General features: G+C 37.1%; 5 protein-coding genes across 5 annotated transcripts; 1 reads left to right on the top strand and 4 right to left on the bottom strand.

The window, feature by feature from the left end:
* Nucleotides 1-26: 26 nt before the first annotated feature.
* Nucleotides 27-3,570, bottom strand: LOC105683091. The gene is made up of 4 exons (XM_012395443.3): nucleotides 3,073-3,570; nucleotides 2,291-2,992; nucleotides 2,016-2,208; nucleotides 27-958 (listed from the first exon to the last, which is right to left on the bottom strand). Exons 1-4 carry the CDS (start codon nucleotides 3,265-3,267, stop codon nucleotides 810-812), a joined length of 1,239 nt encoding a protein of 412 aa, XP_012250866.2. The 5' UTR covers nucleotides 3,268-3,570; the 3' UTR covers nucleotides 27-809.
* Nucleotides 3,571-3,830: 260 nt separating this feature from the next.
* On the bottom strand, nucleotides 3,831-5,688 carry LOC105683125 (protein takeout-like). Its single transcript, XM_012395499.3, has 6 exons — nucleotides 5,449-5,688; nucleotides 5,169-5,261; nucleotides 4,909-5,056; nucleotides 4,660-4,793; nucleotides 4,269-4,418; nucleotides 3,831-4,070 (listed from the first exon to the last, which is right to left on the bottom strand). Exons 1-6 carry the CDS (start codon nucleotides 5,507-5,509, stop codon nucleotides 3,919-3,921), a joined length of 738 nt encoding a protein of 245 aa, XP_012250922.2. The 5' UTR covers nucleotides 5,510-5,688; the 3' UTR covers nucleotides 3,831-3,918.
* Nucleotides 5,689-8,180: 2,492 nt separating this feature from the next.
* Nucleotides 8,181-10,405, bottom strand: LOC105694132. Its single transcript, XM_048651253.1, has 2 exons — nucleotides 10,274-10,405; nucleotides 8,181-10,212 (listed from the first exon to the last, which is right to left on the bottom strand). The coding sequence occupies exons 1-2, from the start codon at nucleotides 10,396-10,398 to the stop codon at nucleotides 8,637-8,639; spliced, it is 1,701 nt and encodes a 566-aa protein (XP_048507210.1). The 5' UTR covers nucleotides 10,399-10,405; the 3' UTR covers nucleotides 8,181-8,636.
* Nucleotides 10,406-10,738: 333 nt separating this feature from the next.
* LOC105685179 (zinc finger protein 880-like) lies at nucleotides 10,739-14,234 on the top strand. The gene is made up of 4 exons (XM_012399050.3): nucleotides 10,739-11,258; nucleotides 11,384-11,647; nucleotides 11,722-12,246; nucleotides 12,325-14,234. Exons 1-4 carry the CDS (start codon nucleotides 11,064-11,066, stop codon nucleotides 12,874-12,876), a joined length of 1,536 nt encoding a protein of 511 aa, XP_012254473.2. The 5' UTR covers nucleotides 10,739-11,063; the 3' UTR covers nucleotides 12,877-14,234.
* On the bottom strand, nucleotides 13,522-16,180 carry LOC105685184. Its single transcript, XM_012399064.3, has 2 exons — nucleotides 16,020-16,180; nucleotides 13,522-14,999 (listed from the first exon to the last, which is right to left on the bottom strand). The coding sequence occupies exons 1-2, from the start codon at nucleotides 16,050-16,052 to the stop codon at nucleotides 14,343-14,345; spliced, it is 690 nt and encodes a 229-aa protein (XP_012254487.2). The 5' UTR covers nucleotides 16,053-16,180; the 3' UTR covers nucleotides 13,522-14,342.
* Nucleotides 16,181-17,321: the final 1,141 nt, after the last annotated feature.

Here is a 17,321-nt window from a genome sequence, read left to right as displayed (position 1 = left end):
ATAGGTTTTATAAAATATTCACCAAGTTCAACAACAATAAAAAATATACATGTATTTTCAATGTTATAAGAATCTTTGTTGAAAACGTAAAGCTGAATCAACAATTTTACGAATCCATCACATAACTTTGTGAACATATCACGTTTGTGATATTCTATGCATACATAGATACATAATATGTATCACATCCAGGTACATTGCATTATAGACAAATACATAAGAAAATAGTCGTTGGTTTGAGTCACCTTTCGATCCGTGGGTATATATATTTTTTTTTTCTTTCTTACATCGCAGACTGGGAGATGTGACCAAAAATAAACGACCACGCAGAAACGCATCAAACACGCGAAAGTTATAGTTACGTAAAAATACTACGACACCTGGCTGAGCACGCTCTTATCCGTATCGCCCACAACTCTGCCATTTTCATCGCCTCTCATTATATCTTGCGTACCTTATACCTCGACACACGCTATTACGTGCTCATTGCAACGTCGCTAATACCAACAGCGGTTTATCATAGCCCCATAATACGAACGAAATCACTATCACCAGCATCATCATCATTGTAGCACGAATTTTAACGAAGAAAAAAACAAGGATTAGATCACTACACTAAAACTGATGATTAGCAAGACGATGAGAACCAAAAAACAAAGAAAACATTGCAGAACGATAAAGAAATAGAATGAATTGTAAATCATTGAGGAGAACAAACGAACAAAAAAAAGCGCAATCGATTTCGACGAGATAACTTGGATATTTCACAGAGAGCGTTCGGGCGCAGATTATTGTGTACCTTGCGGTCTTTATTCCAGCGGCAATCCTTCGGTAATTTCTTCTTCCGGTAGGTCTGAATCTTCTGCAAGTCCGTGGCAAGCGACAGATACCTGAATCGCGATCCAGTCACAGACAAATTGCTTTGGCGCATCAACGGCGATAAATCGTACGCGATCACCTAGCAATAACGCATTATGAAACATGCTTCATTCCTTTGATTATTAATCCAAAAAGATTGATAGGAGCGAATTAATGTGGAAGAAAGAAAGATTTTTGATTGAGTTGTGGGGATAAAGGATGAGCACCGGATTTGACTCAAGGGTTGATAGATCTCTGTTGTTAGATCGAAGAACAGAGTCATTTGTCAATTGAATTGCGAAAATTCGCGAGCGCTCATACAGGGGCTATTAATCTACAGTAGATGCTAAATTTTGTAATAATAATTTATGGAATTTTCAGATACGGCACAACAATCGGCTATTGAATGAGAAATATTTCAACTTTCACACCGCACGTGCATCTATCGGTTGATTTCTGATATTTTTAATTACATAGGTGTACCCGTATTTCGTATGATGTTGATTTACATCTCATTCGACATACTTTTAGTCAAGATTCAAACCCTGGGTGCCAGAAAAATAGAACGCGATACTTCGGTAGGAAACTTGGCATGGAACGTAACCAGGGAATGATAAATAAGAACTTGCCGACTGAAGTTAATGATAATTAACCAACCAATTATATTAACTTCGGTTGGCAATGTAGATAGCAACAGGTGAAAAAACGTTACGCACAAAAATTAGCGGCAAATAATTGCTTCAGAGTCGCATAACTCATGCAAAAAAAAAATCTTGCAAGAAATTTAGAAAACTTATTTTGAAAAATGCTTTTTTTTGCAACTCTTTACCTTAGTTTTTCGAGCAGTCATGAGGCTTCGAAATCGGTCTTTTCTTTTACCGAAAACTGGGTGGCCCGCTAATTTTTGTGCGTAGTTTATTTGGTACACATGCAGGAGATCATAGCACAACGATTTTTAAGAGCCCCGCTCAAAAAGTCAGACAATAAAATGATAATTGAACGATTTATCATGAAAAAAATGGATTCAACCGATAGTGAATCCATAATTCTTTTCAAGTAGAACGTGCAGGCTAACTATATTGCACCAAGTATCGACTTATTGAGCGTTGGCAAAGTCATAAGTTGATGATTATAATTAAAATATGCGCAATACTCACCGTCAATGAAGATTTCTGTGAGTTTTGTATTGGCAAGGCTCATCCCGAATAGAAATGCGTTACTGCGATGGAATAAAATTGTCTGAAAGATGTTGCGTTTGAACTCTCCTAGAATTACTCCGTATTCTTCGTTTAGTATTTCGAGAATGAAACCTTCAGTTGTTGCAAACACTGCCCGAGGATTGTTGGTCACCTAAAATGCAAATGATACATTGTGAATTCATTACGTTATTTCAATTACAAGGTTCTAAATCAACGTAATTTTGAACACCAACCATTTTGAGTTCCTGCAGCATTTTAGCACTCAGTCGAGGATGAGGCTCAATATGCTTACTGGATGTTTCCTCGGTGAGGAATTCCATGTCACTGACACCAAAAATCTCTGGAGACTGAAATTCTTCATTGCTGTTTCCAGTTTGTTTAACAGCATTCTCAAGTATGTCAATTTCCTGCTGCTGACAATGAGTGGGAGATCCATTGATTGTACTAAAATTATCTAGTACTTCATTTCCTACTAAATTATCATCTGCTTCAACAGCTGTCAGGAGATCTTTACTATCTACTTTATTCTGGACATAGTACGAAAGTTTCTCCGGTTTTTTTCCTTTATGTACACAAGTTGCAAACCAGTTACAATTATGACGATTCTCTTCAGGAAAGCAAGGTATAGCATCAAAGTAAACTTGATCATCAATATGAAGCTGACTGGAAAGCGGTTTAGATGATGATACTCTTTTCCCAAACAAATAAACTTTGCTGGCCAGAAAATGTACCCGATATTCGGTACCCAATAAGTCTGTCATTAGCAATGTTCCATGGCGTTGCTTAAGGTCTATTATCGTTCCTGCTACATTCATTATACCAGTTGACATCACGAGTCGAGTATCCTTATCATCATTATGTCGCCAACAACTTGTAACAAACCATTGGCATTGTCCCGGATCTGGATTGTCGATGAGATGGCATGAAAATTTCACCTGTAATTAAAATGCATTCATTTTTTTTTCGTCTGACAAGCTTCAAAAATTTATGTCATCTAGAAGTTGACCTCTCTCACCTTGTATCCAATTTTTAAAAATTTCTGGAGGTTTTGATTGTCACATAGATGTTTGCCATTTTTATAGAATCTCTGACTCTTCAAATATGCGGTTTGTAATACCCCGTCCAATTCGAAGTAAATTATTGCTTTGTAAGGGCTCGGAATTTCGGCAACTTCACCCGTAACACCATGCAAAAAATTGATGCATATCATTTTGAGGTTACTTTACACTACTATTTTCCCACATCGAACAGTCACCTCAACTGAACTTTCGCTCGAGCAATTGGAGCTACTTATTATAATCATTGAGTAACTATCTCGATAACTATATTTCGTACTTTATAATTCTCTAGCACAATGATCAGATCATTAATGAGTGGCGACTGCATTGAATAAAACTTGTTCCTGAGTATTTGGCCACTGTTTTGTATGTCAGGTCAGTTCATACCATAGACAAGTCTATGGTTCAGTCAATAATTGAATTCAAGTTTTCAGACCATGAACCTAGGAGGTCCATGTTTCAGACCGTTGACTGAACATTCAGACTCAAGAACTACGCTATTTGCCAAAATGAATACTAATTATACTCTTTCACATGCCCATGAACAATCATTTGATTTCATTATTCATTGGCAGCACAATTCAATTTTATTGATTGCCCATTATTATAGTTACATAAAAATGAAGAATAATCTCAAACTAAATTCTAGATTTGAAAAGCAGCTTGACTAAAGAGTACAGGAATTTGTACAAAATACAATATTATAAATATCGGATCAGTCGCAAATTTCTTTTATTTTTTTTATTATCACATCGTATTTACTAAAGAAAGATTCCAACATTGGTCACAGGGATTACCATGTTTTATTGCGGGAACAGTCTTCTCATAGGAACACGGCTGAAGATATTGTTGGCGATTTGAGCGAAGACTATGCCGAAAGTTTGTTCGTAGGAGGATTGGAGTTCCTTGAAGAGTAGATCGGAGTTTTCGTTTATGAATCGGTTCATTTGCTCTCCTGAAAACATGGGGAAAAGCATTACTTCTTGATATTTGACCATTCGCAGACAAAGTGTGCAAGCTTCTTGCCGTCTGCGCGTTTCAATGCGTCTTTCACGTATCTTTTCGTTCTTCTTTCGCATGGTCAAGTTCGACAAACTGTACTAATTGTAATAATTCATGTCATCTAAATGTATTTTTATAAATATATGCTTACCAAGAAGATTGTCACCATTGAAGAGATTCTCGAAGTGCAGATTTACTCTTTCCGGTTTGAATTGGATTTGATAGTCTTTTACTCTCATGTAAGTTTCTTTGTCTTTCTCGTATGTCTCGCAATAAATTGTGTTGGTAGACTCAAGGTTGTCTGTAAAAATAAAAACAGCCTCAAAATCACGTTGAATTACGCGTTATCCTTCGTCAGTTATAAACCGTAGTGTAAAATTTTCCAACGTCTTATTCAATACAGCGAATATTCCAAATACTATCTTCATGGGTTTAGGGAAAGTTTTCAACGGAAAATACCATGAAAACTACTAATTACTGAGTACGGTAATGTAGCCGCTAGCTTATATGGCTCAATCCAGTATCAATATGAGGATAGTTACACATCGTTATGTTCGAACGGCCTTTTCCAGTGATAGGAAGGAACAGCACTTGACCGTCCACTGAGTAATCGGCGACAAAATCTACTTGAGGATTGAAAGAAGTAGATCGAAGAATAAGCTTGTCCCAATCAATCCTGCAATGAACCACAAGAAAAAACACGAAGATTGAAAGATCAGGTTCATTATACCAGATGGTCTTTCGATTTGAACGACCTTAAATTATAATTTTTGGTGATGTATTTAACTCACCTGTAATCTTTCACTTCTAAATTGGTGAGTCCGTGTAATTTAATGTTGTGATATTCTTGCTTCAAAGCAACAGGGCTGTTGCTTTCTCCAATCTTAACACTGGACACTGCCAACGGCTCGATGGGAGGAATTTTGAAACTTTTCAAGCCTGAAAGTTGCGAATAATAAGCGTCCGGTGATCAAAAATTTATCAGTTCTTATCGATTTTATTATTTCATTACTGATGAGCACGGATTTTGAGAATCGTTCGAAAATCTCACCTGTGGCCAGCATTCTGATAATTGTGGTCACCGTAGTGTCCAGACACTTGCTGTATTGGGGGTCGCTTCTTCTGCACGTTTTGAAGTACTCCGCTGTTAAAATTGAGCCAGAAAGAAATAGTTATGAAAATGATTTGAATTAATCATTCCTAAGTCAATTGTACCGATGATAGTTTCGATAGTTTTTCAGATGAATCGTCAAAAAATGTTGGTTTTTGACCCAACGTCTCGTTATGTTTTTTGTTGGAAAAATTGACCCAAAATTTTTTTTCAGACTTACGTAAATTAGCTGCCATCGCAACTGCGAATAGGGTGAAAAATACGGTGATTCCCGTTTTCATGTTGAATTGTATAGATTGCAACTTTTATTTGATGATAAAAAAAAAAATTCAGGTAATAAGTTTTTTTTTTTTTAATGAATAGAAATACTTTTCCAGCAGCAAACGACTTTTCGAAATATCGTCAGAGCCCTGGTCTTGTAGAAGAGTTAACGCGAACTGTAAGAGCTAAGTAAAGTGTATGGCTACATAAACTTGTTTTATATTGCCGATTCGCCCCACCATGTCATTAAATGGCGGGGGCTGATTATACGCACATGTATGTATTATGTAGTTATACACAGATGCATCGAGAATAACAGACAGTAGGCAAAAATCTTTATGGTAGTTTCATAATCGCTCAATCCTAAGATTTGACGTAGGGCATCATAATGACGAAGACGGGGACTAATGCGAACATCGCGCGGTTTCCCAATATTGCCAAAACGATCATTGGCATAAATTACAACGAAAGCAAGACTTGCACGCGTGGTATAATTAGCTTTCGCATTAAAAAGGATTTCGCTGTAGGCAGTTAAAGACATTGAAGTGCATCTATAAGGCGAGTCAATGCGAGGCTCTGAAGAAATAACAATATTATTTCTATGTCGACCGTGACTATCTTGTACGTCTACCACTATTTTCCTATTTTACAATCGTATTTATATCTATACGCTGAAAGCCGCAAATATCAATTTTCATATTTATCCTGCAGCATCCCAACAGCATAGAGTTGTCAATTGCAGGTTGTAATAGATTCACACACTGCACTCCAGCAATTTGATTAACAAAGCTGAACTTGTGCCTCAAGGACGTTCACTTTTACACAACGGTGCAGGTGAACATTTACCAATACTATATGGCAATTTGTACTTAGGCCTAATATCCGTGTTATAATTTTTAATGTATGTTTAACGATACGAGTTTCGTTGCATTAATCACTATGATGTAGAGGAAAATTTGTCTCATCCATACTAAACCGGATCAGATATCAATCAGCCACAAATCGTTTACTTCTGCCCTCTGATTTATTAATTTTTCGCGCTCGCTCATCCTTCACTCTGGAAATGATAATTTTTGCTATCGCGTACGATATTCATCGATACTACCTGTCTGAGACTAAACGATTGGGTTCCTATCCTACACAATCGTCATGATCCCTGAGGGCAAAAGATTGTAAAATATTTACGTATGAATGAAGATTGAGGGCATCAGAATTGACGGTTCTAATGAGTTTTTTGATGGAATCGTTTATGCCTTTTCGTTGTGACTTTCCGCTAGCATATATAATAATGCCAGCTAGAAGCGGTGGTATACCAGTTAGGTAGGTGCTCATAACTAATTGGTTAATTGATTCTTATTACCAGATACTTGCAGCCTCATCCATTATTTCCCTTCACAATCCTAAGTGATTTGTAATTATACACTGCAGCAGTAGCAAAAGCAAAGCTCGCGATTGGCGTTGCAAGTATGGATCATCTTTTCGACTGCACGTACGACTTACAGTTGCAAATACACGTTACTACTTATACCTGTATTGATATAAATTACGAAACATTATAATTCGAAATCGCTAAAAGTGAAGAAAAACAAGAAAAAAACAGACAGGTTCCTCGTGGCATTGTAAAATGATATAAAAGGTGAGAAAAAGTAATAATTTCATCCACGTGGGTTCGATTCTAATGGATGTGAAAGGTTCGGCGGTCAACAGGTGGTTAGTTCGAGGGAGACTTCAACGCATGGTAGGAACGATACAGATCAGTTCGTTTCATCACGATTCCTGAATGATTTCTTTTTGTCTGCAGCTTGAATATGACCATGACTCGGCCATACACCCTTTTGTGTTTTCGAGATCTGCATACCAAGTAGTTTTTCTTACCAAATGTAATGGTTAGGTTTCCTGGAACCGTGGAAAATACCTGTGACTTTAGATCTTCTTTTCTATGAGGCATATTTATTTATTGAATAAATGCAAATTGATCACGTTCGCAAACTGTGAATCATATACGATATAAGGTTCGGGTTGCAGATTCACATAGCATACATTTACATGAAAAAAACACGCAAATTAAAACTAGATGCAATAATAAATTAAACCTATCCATGTACACATTTCTAACGACATATCGATAGTTGGAAATATTAGGTTCAATTTTTCACGGTTTGAAAATATCGATCTTTAGCGTTCTCACGGATTGGGCGAATGGACTACGTGCAGAATTCGCGTGAATGGTATTACATTAGGCGCTGAGTGAGTACGTTCCACCGTGAACTCATTAAAGAAGCAAGGTCGAGTCTGAATAATTTCAAATTCGGATGACTCTTTTTCTTCGCATAAATTGCGAATTAGAATGCACGCATATATTAAAGTATACGTAGGTCCTATGGGATCGCTGTACACTTGTGCAACCTCTTTTTTCAAATTGTCAACTATCCGTCTCGAATTATAATTGAGACACGATAACCGGATGAAGTCCATCTTGTTATGTAACAAAATTATTACCTCTTCATAATTTTCATCGAAATCACAAGGAATCGGACTATGATTACGGTGGAAGTTTTATCTTATTGCGGTCACATATGTATACGACAAGTATAACTCGCCACATCCGCTCGTTTTTGATCACAGAATTTATTTGCTAAACTATACCCTACTAAGATGCCGATCAAATGGCTGGAAATTAATTAGCCGTTGTTTTATATCAGTATAGATATTTATTTATACATCTGTACAGCCCATACATAGATGTGGTAGAAATACTGGAAAATTCGGTACTTTGTTAATAATGAGTAAAAATAGTTAAACATATTCATATAAAATAAATAGATGGTTAGCAATATATGATCACATGAATGAATCATCTTAGTCTAATTTCACCAAGTTTTGAAGCATAAAATCAATGCCTGAAAATGACATAATGATTGCGAATTGTACTATTATAAATCAGGTAAATGCCTGAATGTGTTACGTCAATATCGATTTAAGCACTAGCACTACTATTGCCAGTAGCAATTTGACTGCTTCTAACACGAATTTGCGATTCGAAAAAATTGTCGATAGTTTTGGTGTTACAATAACTTCAAGGCTCTATTGCCTCTGAGAAAGAAACTCGGAATGTTTCCATATCCCGGCTAATGAGACTTATAAATATCATCCAGGAACTCCTTTCTGATGTCTCAAAGCCAGACTATTCGGAGGGTACGAAACTTTGAGGACTCCAAGATCCACAGCGTGTCCAATCAAAGGGCAGTTATGATAACGTCGTTTTTTAAATTGTTTAGCGATGGCAGGTACATTTTTCACCTGCTTGACGATGTTGTTAGGAAAATAATGGATTGATTTGTTCTGAAGTGTGGCGCAAGGTGGGATACTAACGACCAGATCCTCTCTACGAATCCTCCCCATCGGTTCCGGAAAAAGTCTTTCATTCAAACAATATTGTTGGAGATAGTCAGACGACCGAGACTCGAGCAAAGACGGACTCGATGCGTGTGTATCGAAGTAATTTTTCTCCCGGAATTTTCGAGCCTCGTTGACGTCGGCGGCCAGAGGCTCGTCCTCGCATATTTCATCTGAAAATTTTCCTGGTAGGTATTCAGAGCAGGGACAAGTTTTCCCGTAATTACTTAAAGTAGGTCGTTTCAGACATCGGTCTTCACCGAGCAGGTTGTCAATCCTTGCCCTGGGAGAGGAGTGGCCATCTTTGTCGGTTGTCCTGACATTTTTTTTTGCCAGTATAGGCGGCGGGGATTTCAAAGTTGGCTTACTACAGCATGTGCGAGCCTTAGATTCTGATCCTTTTTGATTTTTAGAGTCGGAGAATTTTTGCTGATCGATCGTCGTCTTTTTCGAAGTAATAGTTTTTTTGGGTGGCGTAGTTTTCTTCGGTATTTTATTCGTCATACCCAGGAGAGCCTCTTCATTGAGACAATTGTGTTTGCGTGGAACATTATTTTTGCGCTGCAGATTTATCTCACAAATATTTCCAATAACTGGAGATCCAGTCAACCGATCGGAATGTGCTGGTCGTAAATTTCTTCCTAAATCCAGCGAAACTCTAGATGTTCGACCAGAATCGCTATGACGAAATCTCCTCGGTGACGGACTTGTTGATCTTGACGTCAGTCGAACCGGACTTTTCGTCGCAGGTGGGCTGGTTAGTAAGTTGCAATTCACTTTACTTCGAACTTTTTTCAAAAATTCTGACCTTGGGGTATAATCGATCTTCTGTGCTCGTCTTAATGTTGTGTCACTCATAGGTGGTGAATAAACAGGATCTGTGAAATCTTTATCCAAAGTTTTGCACGCAATGCCGCTTTTTTTCACCTGCGATCTAGCAGTTTCAGGGACCGAAGAATCGCCGCAATTGCCACAATCGAACAATTCTGTTTCATGGTAATTTTTACTCGCAATTAGGTTTCGTCTAGTTCTGGCTGATCTACGATTGCTGTTTCGAAGTTCTGTGCTGGCAAAGTAGCAATAACATTCTTTGACTCCGCTTCGAGGTGGTGGAGAATTTGACTGCCTAACATCAGTGTTTATCAACACCCTTCTGTGCGCGCTCATGTCCGGGGCGGATTGTGAGAGAAATTCGTATTTTGGTGAAAGCCGGAAGTAGTCAGGACACAGCGCGGCGCCAACACTACTGGAGTCGTTTCGTAACTTCCAGATGTCAGAATTTCTTCCATGAATTGATTGACGGTTTTCTAAACAACGTGCAGATGATCTAGGGGCGACATGCTCTTGATTAAGGGCTTTTTTCTACACTCTTCAACACAGAAACTTACGAATTTTGAAGACGGAATTTCTTAACCTCCTTACGAACAACTTTTGCATTCTCTTCGAGGCAGGTCAATAAAACGCGACTCCTCTTCCTCAGATTATCTATTTTTGTACTGAACGAAGATGCCATAAACTCGTCTGTTCCAATAATTTCATTCACTCCATAAAACCGCCAAGTCTGGCCGATAAATGGACCCAAATTTGACGCGCGTCGGTTGTAAACAAAATTATCCTTGACAGTGTCGTCGCCGACTAGTTTTTCTCTCACGTGTATTTTGCGTTTAACTTCTCTTATCGGAAAAGTCGCAGTGGGTATAAGTTACGATTAAAACTTGTGCGGTTGTTGAAGGTTTTGTTATTTCAACACCTGATAACAACTTCCCGCAGAAGATCAGTGATATCGAGACGGTCAATTGACTGTTTGAATCAGTTTGAACACATGTGGAAAATTTAATGAGTTTTTACCGTCGCCATGTTTCAATGTTTGCATGGACGCTACTGGCGACAATACCAGGCACTGAACACAAGCGTACCTTTTTTAACGATGCCTCGAATAAAAGTTAATTTAATTTAATTAATCCGTGTAAATTTTAGCCCGCTCAACAGATTTGATTAACAGAAATGGAAGTGTAATTTAGTAAAATGTAATAATTGTAAATAAAGTGAAGTGAATGCGCTGTGATTTTGAATAGCGCTGTTTTTACTGCGCTTAGCTTGTTGTCTTTTAGGTTATAGATCCGTAGCGTTCTTTCAGCTTGCAAACAATTATTGCCGAGCTTTTTCTTTGATTCCACTATGAATTTTACCGAAGATAATAGTACTCAGGGTACCCTACCCCAATTCTCTGAACTGACATCCAGGTCTAACGTCGTCCCTAACTCAAATTATACCAGTGCAGACATTGCAGTACAATTACAAGGAAACCAAACCGCTGTTTACACCACCGCTTCTGGACCCAACTCAGGAAAACAACAATCACTGGCTGGCCAGGTAATTAATCTCCAATATTCAATTGAATGATGTGCTCATTTCTCCATATTAAAAATACGCCCATTGCATCGTTGTCATCATGTAGCTCAATGAATGAGTTTTGTTAACGCTTGCTATATATTCAGATAAACCAAGCGGGAAAATATCCAGGAACACTACTCGCGTGGCCTGATCCTAATACGTTGGTGCAGCTTTGTGAAAAACAGGGTATGCAGGCGTTAAACATTCCAAATTACACTCAAAACACCGCCACCATTCTTAGCGTCCAGCCCAACAGTTTGCCTGTACGGATAATACCAAACATGTATTTTCCTGCTACTTCTGAACCAGAAACTATTGGCCATAAGCAGCAGGAATCGGATACCACAGACATTGAAAATTCCAGCATGGTAAGAGAGATATCGTACTTTTCTATAATGGTGTTTCCTGGAGAAGTATTTTATTGATTATTTGTGACGTTTAGGAGTCGCAAATGCAGTCACATCACCAAAATTTTGCAATGGCCGAATACCTTCAAAAACTCCAAGCGACGTCGTTACCACTAACGTTGCAACAGCTCATAAAATTGCAAGCAGAACAATTGCAAATAAAGAAGGATAAAGTGGACGTACAAAAAAATATAGAACAATCACAAAATATTTTGAACATTCCTAACGTTCCAGTTTTACGAAATGGTCAATTACAAAATGGGACTAACCCATTCATAAGTACAGAGAATATGTCTATGATTACAATAAATCCTCACGACTTAAATGTACACATCGAAAGCCAAGACAGCGAAAACAACATACAGCAACCCATCAAAGTTGAACAACAGGTACAAACTGATTCACCCAAAACTGAGAAAAAAATGAAATTTAGAGCCAAGACTGGAGAGATCAAAATCACTGTTGCTCTTGACGGCTCCACGTTATATTGCTGTCCAGAGTGCAGCTTAGCCTTTCCTGATAAAGGAGACATCGAACAACATATCCAAAATCATATACAGGTTCGTCCAAGAAATCAACGCACAATTATTCTGAATCAAATCTCTTGAAAGCTTACTAAAAAATTATGTTGATTCCAGGAACGAAAATATCAATGCAAAGAATGCGGGGCCATGTTGAAAAGGAAGGAACATCTAGACCAGCATATGAGAGGTCACTCGGATGAAAGACCATTCAAATGTCCGGTATGTATGAAAGCCTTTAAGCGAAATGAGCACCGTACCAGGCATTACGTAATCCATTCGGGTGATAAAAATTTCACATGTAATGTGTGTCAAAAGGCATTTTCTAGAAAAGATCACTTGAATAAGCATACGCAAACCCACTCAGGGATCAAGCGAACAAAATCGAAAAAAGATACAGTTTTTACAGACTCGAAAGAGATGCTTGATAAGATAGTGAATTTAACTCCTAAGCAGGAGCCAACGTTTGTTCAAAAAGACTTTAATTTCATGAAACAAGAAACGAACTTTGTTCAACACATACAGAATCTTCAAAAAGATCCAAATTTGATACAAACGTTTTCTGCCTTCAAAGAACAAGCGTTGAAAGATGGAGCTTTAATACAGCAATTAGCTGTAAACATGAACGAAATCTTGCCACAGAATACGAGATATTTAATGCCATCATAGTTTTAGGTTAATAGGAATGAAAAAAAGTCAAAGCAAAGAGAACAAACGAATGATAACATATTGTAATATTGTATTTTCAATAGCAATAATATGCTAGCAATAATTTTATTGCTCATCTAGGGTTAGCCTGGAAGTTGATTTGATAGAGGTGCGCAGGTACAAGCAGTTTACCTAATCAGACCTGGTTTATTTTTTAGTAATGACGTATATATCTATACTAATGTACCGACAGTTGTATTTTCTAAATGAAACAAAAAATGCAAATAAACCTAGTCCGGTTGTGTACGAGTTCCCAGTTTCTACCGCGCACCACTACCACATTAGACCCTTTTAACAGTTATTATTTTCCTAACTCTTGGAACGAATCACATGAAGTAGTTTCACGAGTGGCTGTTAGAATTGACAAATGAAACGATGATTTCAAGGGACTATGGACTGCCCATAGAGATGAAGACATTGACCTATAGTTGTTAGACTAGCTTTACGGAGATATTTTGAATGGATCTAGTCTGCAATCACAATGATTAAATAATTTTAAATCGATCATTGAGCCAGTAACGTTTTGATCTGCTTGTATTTATAGGCGTTTTGAGATTTATTTTTCAATAAGAATCATGATAAAACTTAACTATCTAATTGATAATATATGTTACGATTATTATTTTATTTTTATTCCTCTTCCCAAATATTGTCATAAAGTTAACAAATTCGGCATAGACATTGCATAATATTTCAAGGAATATTGGTTTCCATACAAATCTTACCGAATTTCTTCTCTCTTTATACTTGTACAATATGCATACCTACTATATTATTGAATTGTACAAACTTAATCGAGTGCTTTGAATAATCGAAGCTACCAAATGTTCCCACCGGTTACTAATAATAATAATGATAATAATAGAAATAATAATAATAATAATCTTAATAATAGTAATAATAATTTATGTAATTATTAGGAAATTTTATTTTCCTTTTTTTCGTCGGCTAATTTTATGACAATATAATACATCATGCTGCATAATAATCGAGCCAAAGATCTTACACATTTATGCCAGTATATGACTGTATTTTTATTTTATTAATAACTTCTTTGCTCTCAATTTACGGAGAACTGTTTATCCATGATTCATTTTTATGAAATTTTTTTGAGATTGACTAGACTACATACCTATGATTTTTAGTGATCATTTGAACACTGTGACGATGTATTTACGTTGCGCGATATACATTTACTCAACAAAACTGTTGTTATATATGTATATGTATACATATAATATACTGATTGCCAAAAATTACACACACATGTATTTTTCTGATCGAGATATTTTGGAATAAAAGAAACCTAGTGGAAAAACTACACGTCGTAATTTACTGTGAACTGTGTTTAATTTTGTGAAAAAAATTAAACAAATTCACTCGTTCCCAAAAATCTTTATCGCCAAGTTTGTTTCATAGTTAAAATTTTAGGTTTTAACAGCTTGTGCCACTTTGACGTAAGCTCCGTAGGTCAAACCGAGCAAAGCTGAAAGCCATTCGAGTAATTGTTTGCCGACGGCTTGCGGCAATTGTAGGGTTGAAGTCGGGGTAACGGTTTCAACGACGCTATCGTCGTCTGAATTTTCTTGCAGTTCCAATCCGCCAAAAGATTTTGATCCCTCTTGTACGCCATCGAACAAGTTATTGGCTTTCTCTGGTTTACTCGCCGAAGCGTCATGCTGATCTCCAGTTAGCACGGACGTTGCTTCGTTCAAAGGTATGACGTTTCGATTTTCATTCGTCCCTTCCAAAGTTCTTACTGTTTCCTTAGTACTAGATTCCTTATTATCTTTCGGATTTGTCACGGATTGTGAACTAATTACGTTCGTCCATATCAATTTTAACGCATCAATCTCCGGATTTGATGCATCCTGCGTTGCGTCGCTACGGTCATTGGCTAAAATTTTTTCAACATTACTAGTGTCTTCTGGTTTATTAAATACAAAATCGTACGCGGCTTTCAACTTCCCAAGGAATTTGTCAAGCGGTTTTATCTCGTTAGTCTTCTCGTGAAAAGCCACCAGTTCCTTTACAGGAAATAGTTTGGTAATCTGGGGTTTACTCTGCACTTTTACCACAAAAATCTAAAATTCAATTGAAAACAAATTTCAATTTTTATTGTTGTGATTATACCAGTACATAAAATCAAGATTTGAATAAAAGCAAAGAACAAAAACTAGAACGAAAAGATTTTACAACGCTCTTGGTAACGTTACGAATTATTATCAAGCAATGATTGATTCAAGAATTGAATAAAGCTGAAGGAGTTGGAAGAAATCTAAAAGACGGCGCTCGCTCGTAAGTACAAAGAATAATAGTTCAAACTGACAATGAGTTATTTTCCATTTTTTCTCCAACGAATTCCAGCAAACTTTTCCAATCCATGTACGGATTGTATTACAACAAGATGCGCGTAACGTAAAATCGAGCGAATCCGCTGCATACTTAACAATCACACGAGTTGTTGGCCGCATATTTGTAGAAAAATTCAATTCGTGCATAGATTATTCAAATTGTTCGAAGTGGGAGCTACCGGTACGTTTCATCTCGTTTACGTCAATTCCAGTACGTTCACGTCAATTTACTTCGACTGTGATGCTTGAGAGATATGACGATCCGTGTCTCTATGAAATTGTCGTTAAACTATCCGTATGCGAGTATGATAATTTCACATAATTTGCATAGAAGGAATTTCACGTACGACTCAACAAGTGAACAATACGGCATATTGAACTCGACCTTGACCAGCGCAAACGTAACGCGTTGTTCAATTATTTACAAGTCAAATAATTAACACCTATTAGTAATAATAAATCAGAGTGCGAAAGTTCATTCTAAGATTACCAATTGTAAACCCTGCACGATAAATTTCTCCTCAGACGTATCAGCTAGCCAATCCCCTCATGTACGTACGTTACACATTACTTTGACGTGAATCGGAGAGAATAAACAATCCCAACAAATGAGAAAACTTTTCAACAGAAATATCATCCCGATACGGAATTAATAGAAGTACTATGAGAATCGGTACAGAAAAAAGAGTTTTGTTTTACCAATCACGTATGATAAATGATAAAAGAGGAAAACGAAAATTAATTACTTACGCAGATAAGACAATATCCAAGAAATATTTTCATGATTCCGGTTTCTGTAGACACTACTGGCACAAAATTAAAAAAAGTTTCTTCAATTTACTTATTGATTTATTTTTTTTTCAAAATATATATAATTCGATCGAGGCCTCCGACGTTGAAGTAATGGCGTTTTTTATTCGAAAGCGAATTTATATCACTTCGCAATGCAATGGTGACGGTGTTGGAAAATTGTTAGTAAAAAGAATTGAGCATGCGGTTTATTGTCCTCCGATCGCCCACGCCCCTGCCGTTAGACGAAATCGTCGATTCAAAATTACTTAATAAATTTGTAACCGAGTCACGTATTTTGCTCGCTAAACTTCGTCCCTCGCCAAAGCACAACAAACTGCATCACTCAAACTATAAATAATAAATATGATGGATATCTTCGGACACTGTATTGGGTCAGGGACCCTTAAAAAAATATGATTTCATTCAATTTTTCCAGACGTCGTGTTGCAAATATTTTTCCCGCCGCTTGTACCGCCTCGGAAATTTTAAGTGTCAAAATCAAGGTGTTTTGCACTTCGTACTGTGTCTGTAGCCGCATAAATTTGAGAATTAGGTACAGCTGATGTAGATGTAGGTTGAATCATACGTGTATAAGAGGGATTCGTAATATCCTGACATTTTCATGCAACAAATTTTCAGTATCGTATACATGCGGAATCGCAAATTCACCGCACGTTGTTGCTGCAGTGACGATACAGTATAAAAGAATGGACAATACGAGAAGCCTGAAGTTAGTGTCATTATAATGCTCAGAATAATAGCATAGTTTTAAAAATATGAATCACAAAGGTTTGCCGCAGCCGAATATAAGTAAGAAAACCAAAAAAAGTACCACCGCAAAAGTGAGTAAGAATCGTTGAATTCAACAACGATTCGAAGAACTTTATATCTGCCAGGGGTTGCACAGGACATAGAATAATAGCAAGACAGGATGTCGTCGCAGTGAGTCTAATGTGATGGGTTTCCATCGCGATTGTGTATATCAATACTCATTTCTATTACCATAATTAACTTGTTAGCATTCACGGTGAGCAACCTGCGGCGGTGAACATTAACTCCGTGAAGTTTTGCAGAGCTTCACTTTAATTACATTCATTCTGAATGACGGAAGATACTTTGACTGGGTATTTGTTGTCGTTAGTGGAAAAAGACTGCTCATAAAATTGTTTCAGTCTTAATTAGCGAAAGCAAATTGTAGAATTTTTTTGATCATCGGTCGATGATCGGTCGATTAATTTTATGAGGAATTGATTGGAATAA

This window comes from Athalia rosae, chromosome 2 (genome assembly GCF_917208135.1).
Source record: "Athalia rosae chromosome 2, iyAthRosa1.1, whole genome shotgun sequence".
Taxonomy (NCBI): Eukaryota; Metazoa; Arthropoda; class Insecta; order Hymenoptera; family Athaliidae; genus Athalia; species Athalia rosae.
Note: the sequence above shows the minus strand (reverse complement) of the source record. Positions and strands in the feature narration are given on the sequence as shown.

What these genes read in the sequence shown, in the direction of transcription:
- LOC105683091 (XM_012395443.3), bottom strand. Translation starts at nt 3,267, where the DNA reads ATGATATGCATCAATTTTTTGCATGGTGTTACGGGTGAAGTTGCCGAA. An exon ending in TTTTAAAAATTGGATACAAG is followed by an intron (nt 2,993 to 3,072) that starts GTGAGAGAGGTC and finishes TTTTAATTACAG; the next exon opens with GTGAAATTTTCATGCCATCT. An exon ending in TGCTGCAGGAACTCAAAATG is followed by an intron (nt 2,209 to 2,290) that starts GTTGGTGTTCAA and finishes TTTGCATTTTAG; the next exon opens with GTGACCAACAATCCTCGGGC.
- LOC105683125 (XM_012395499.3), bottom strand. Translation starts at nt 5,509, where the DNA reads ATGAAAACGGGAATCACCGTATTTTTCACCCTATTCGCAGTTGCGATG. An exon ending in TGCGATGGCAGCTAATTTAC is followed by an intron (nt 5,262 to 5,448) that starts GTAAGTCTGAAA and finishes CAATTTTAACAG; the next exon opens with CGGAGTACTTCAAAACGTGC. An exon ending in TATCAGAATGCTGGCCACAG is followed by an intron (nt 5,057 to 5,168) that starts GTGAGATTTTCG and finishes CGCAACTTTCAG; the next exon opens with GCTTGAAAAGTTTCAAAATT.
- LOC105694132 (XM_048651253.1), bottom strand. Translation starts at nt 10,398, where the DNA reads ATGGCATCTTCGTTCAGTACAAAAATAGATAATCTGAGGAAGAGGAGT. An exon ending in AAATTCCGTCTTCAAAATTC is followed by an intron (nt 10,213 to 10,273) that starts GTAAGTTTCTGT and finishes TGTCGCCCCTAG; the next exon opens with ATCATCTGCACGTTGTTTAG.
- LOC105685179 (XM_012399050.3), top strand. Translation starts at nt 11,064, where the DNA reads ATGAATTTTACCGAAGATAATAGTACTCAGGGTACCCTACCCCAATTC. An exon ending in AACAATCACTGGCTGGCCAG is followed by an intron (nt 11,259 to 11,383) that starts GTAATTAATCTC and finishes CTATATATTCAG; the next exon opens with ATAAACCAAGCGGGAAAATA. An exon ending in ACATTGAAAATTCCAGCATG is followed by an intron (nt 11,648 to 11,721) that starts GTAAGAGAGATA and finishes TGTGACGTTTAG; the next exon opens with GAGTCGCAAATGCAGTCACA.
- LOC105685184 (XM_012399064.3), bottom strand. Translation starts at nt 16,052, where the DNA reads ATGAAAATATTTCTTGGATATTGTCTTATCTGC. An exon ending in TTGGATATTGTCTTATCTGC is followed by an intron (nt 15,000 to 16,019) that starts GTAAGTAATTAA and finishes ATTGAATTTTAG; the next exon opens with ATTTTTGTGGTAAAAGTGCA.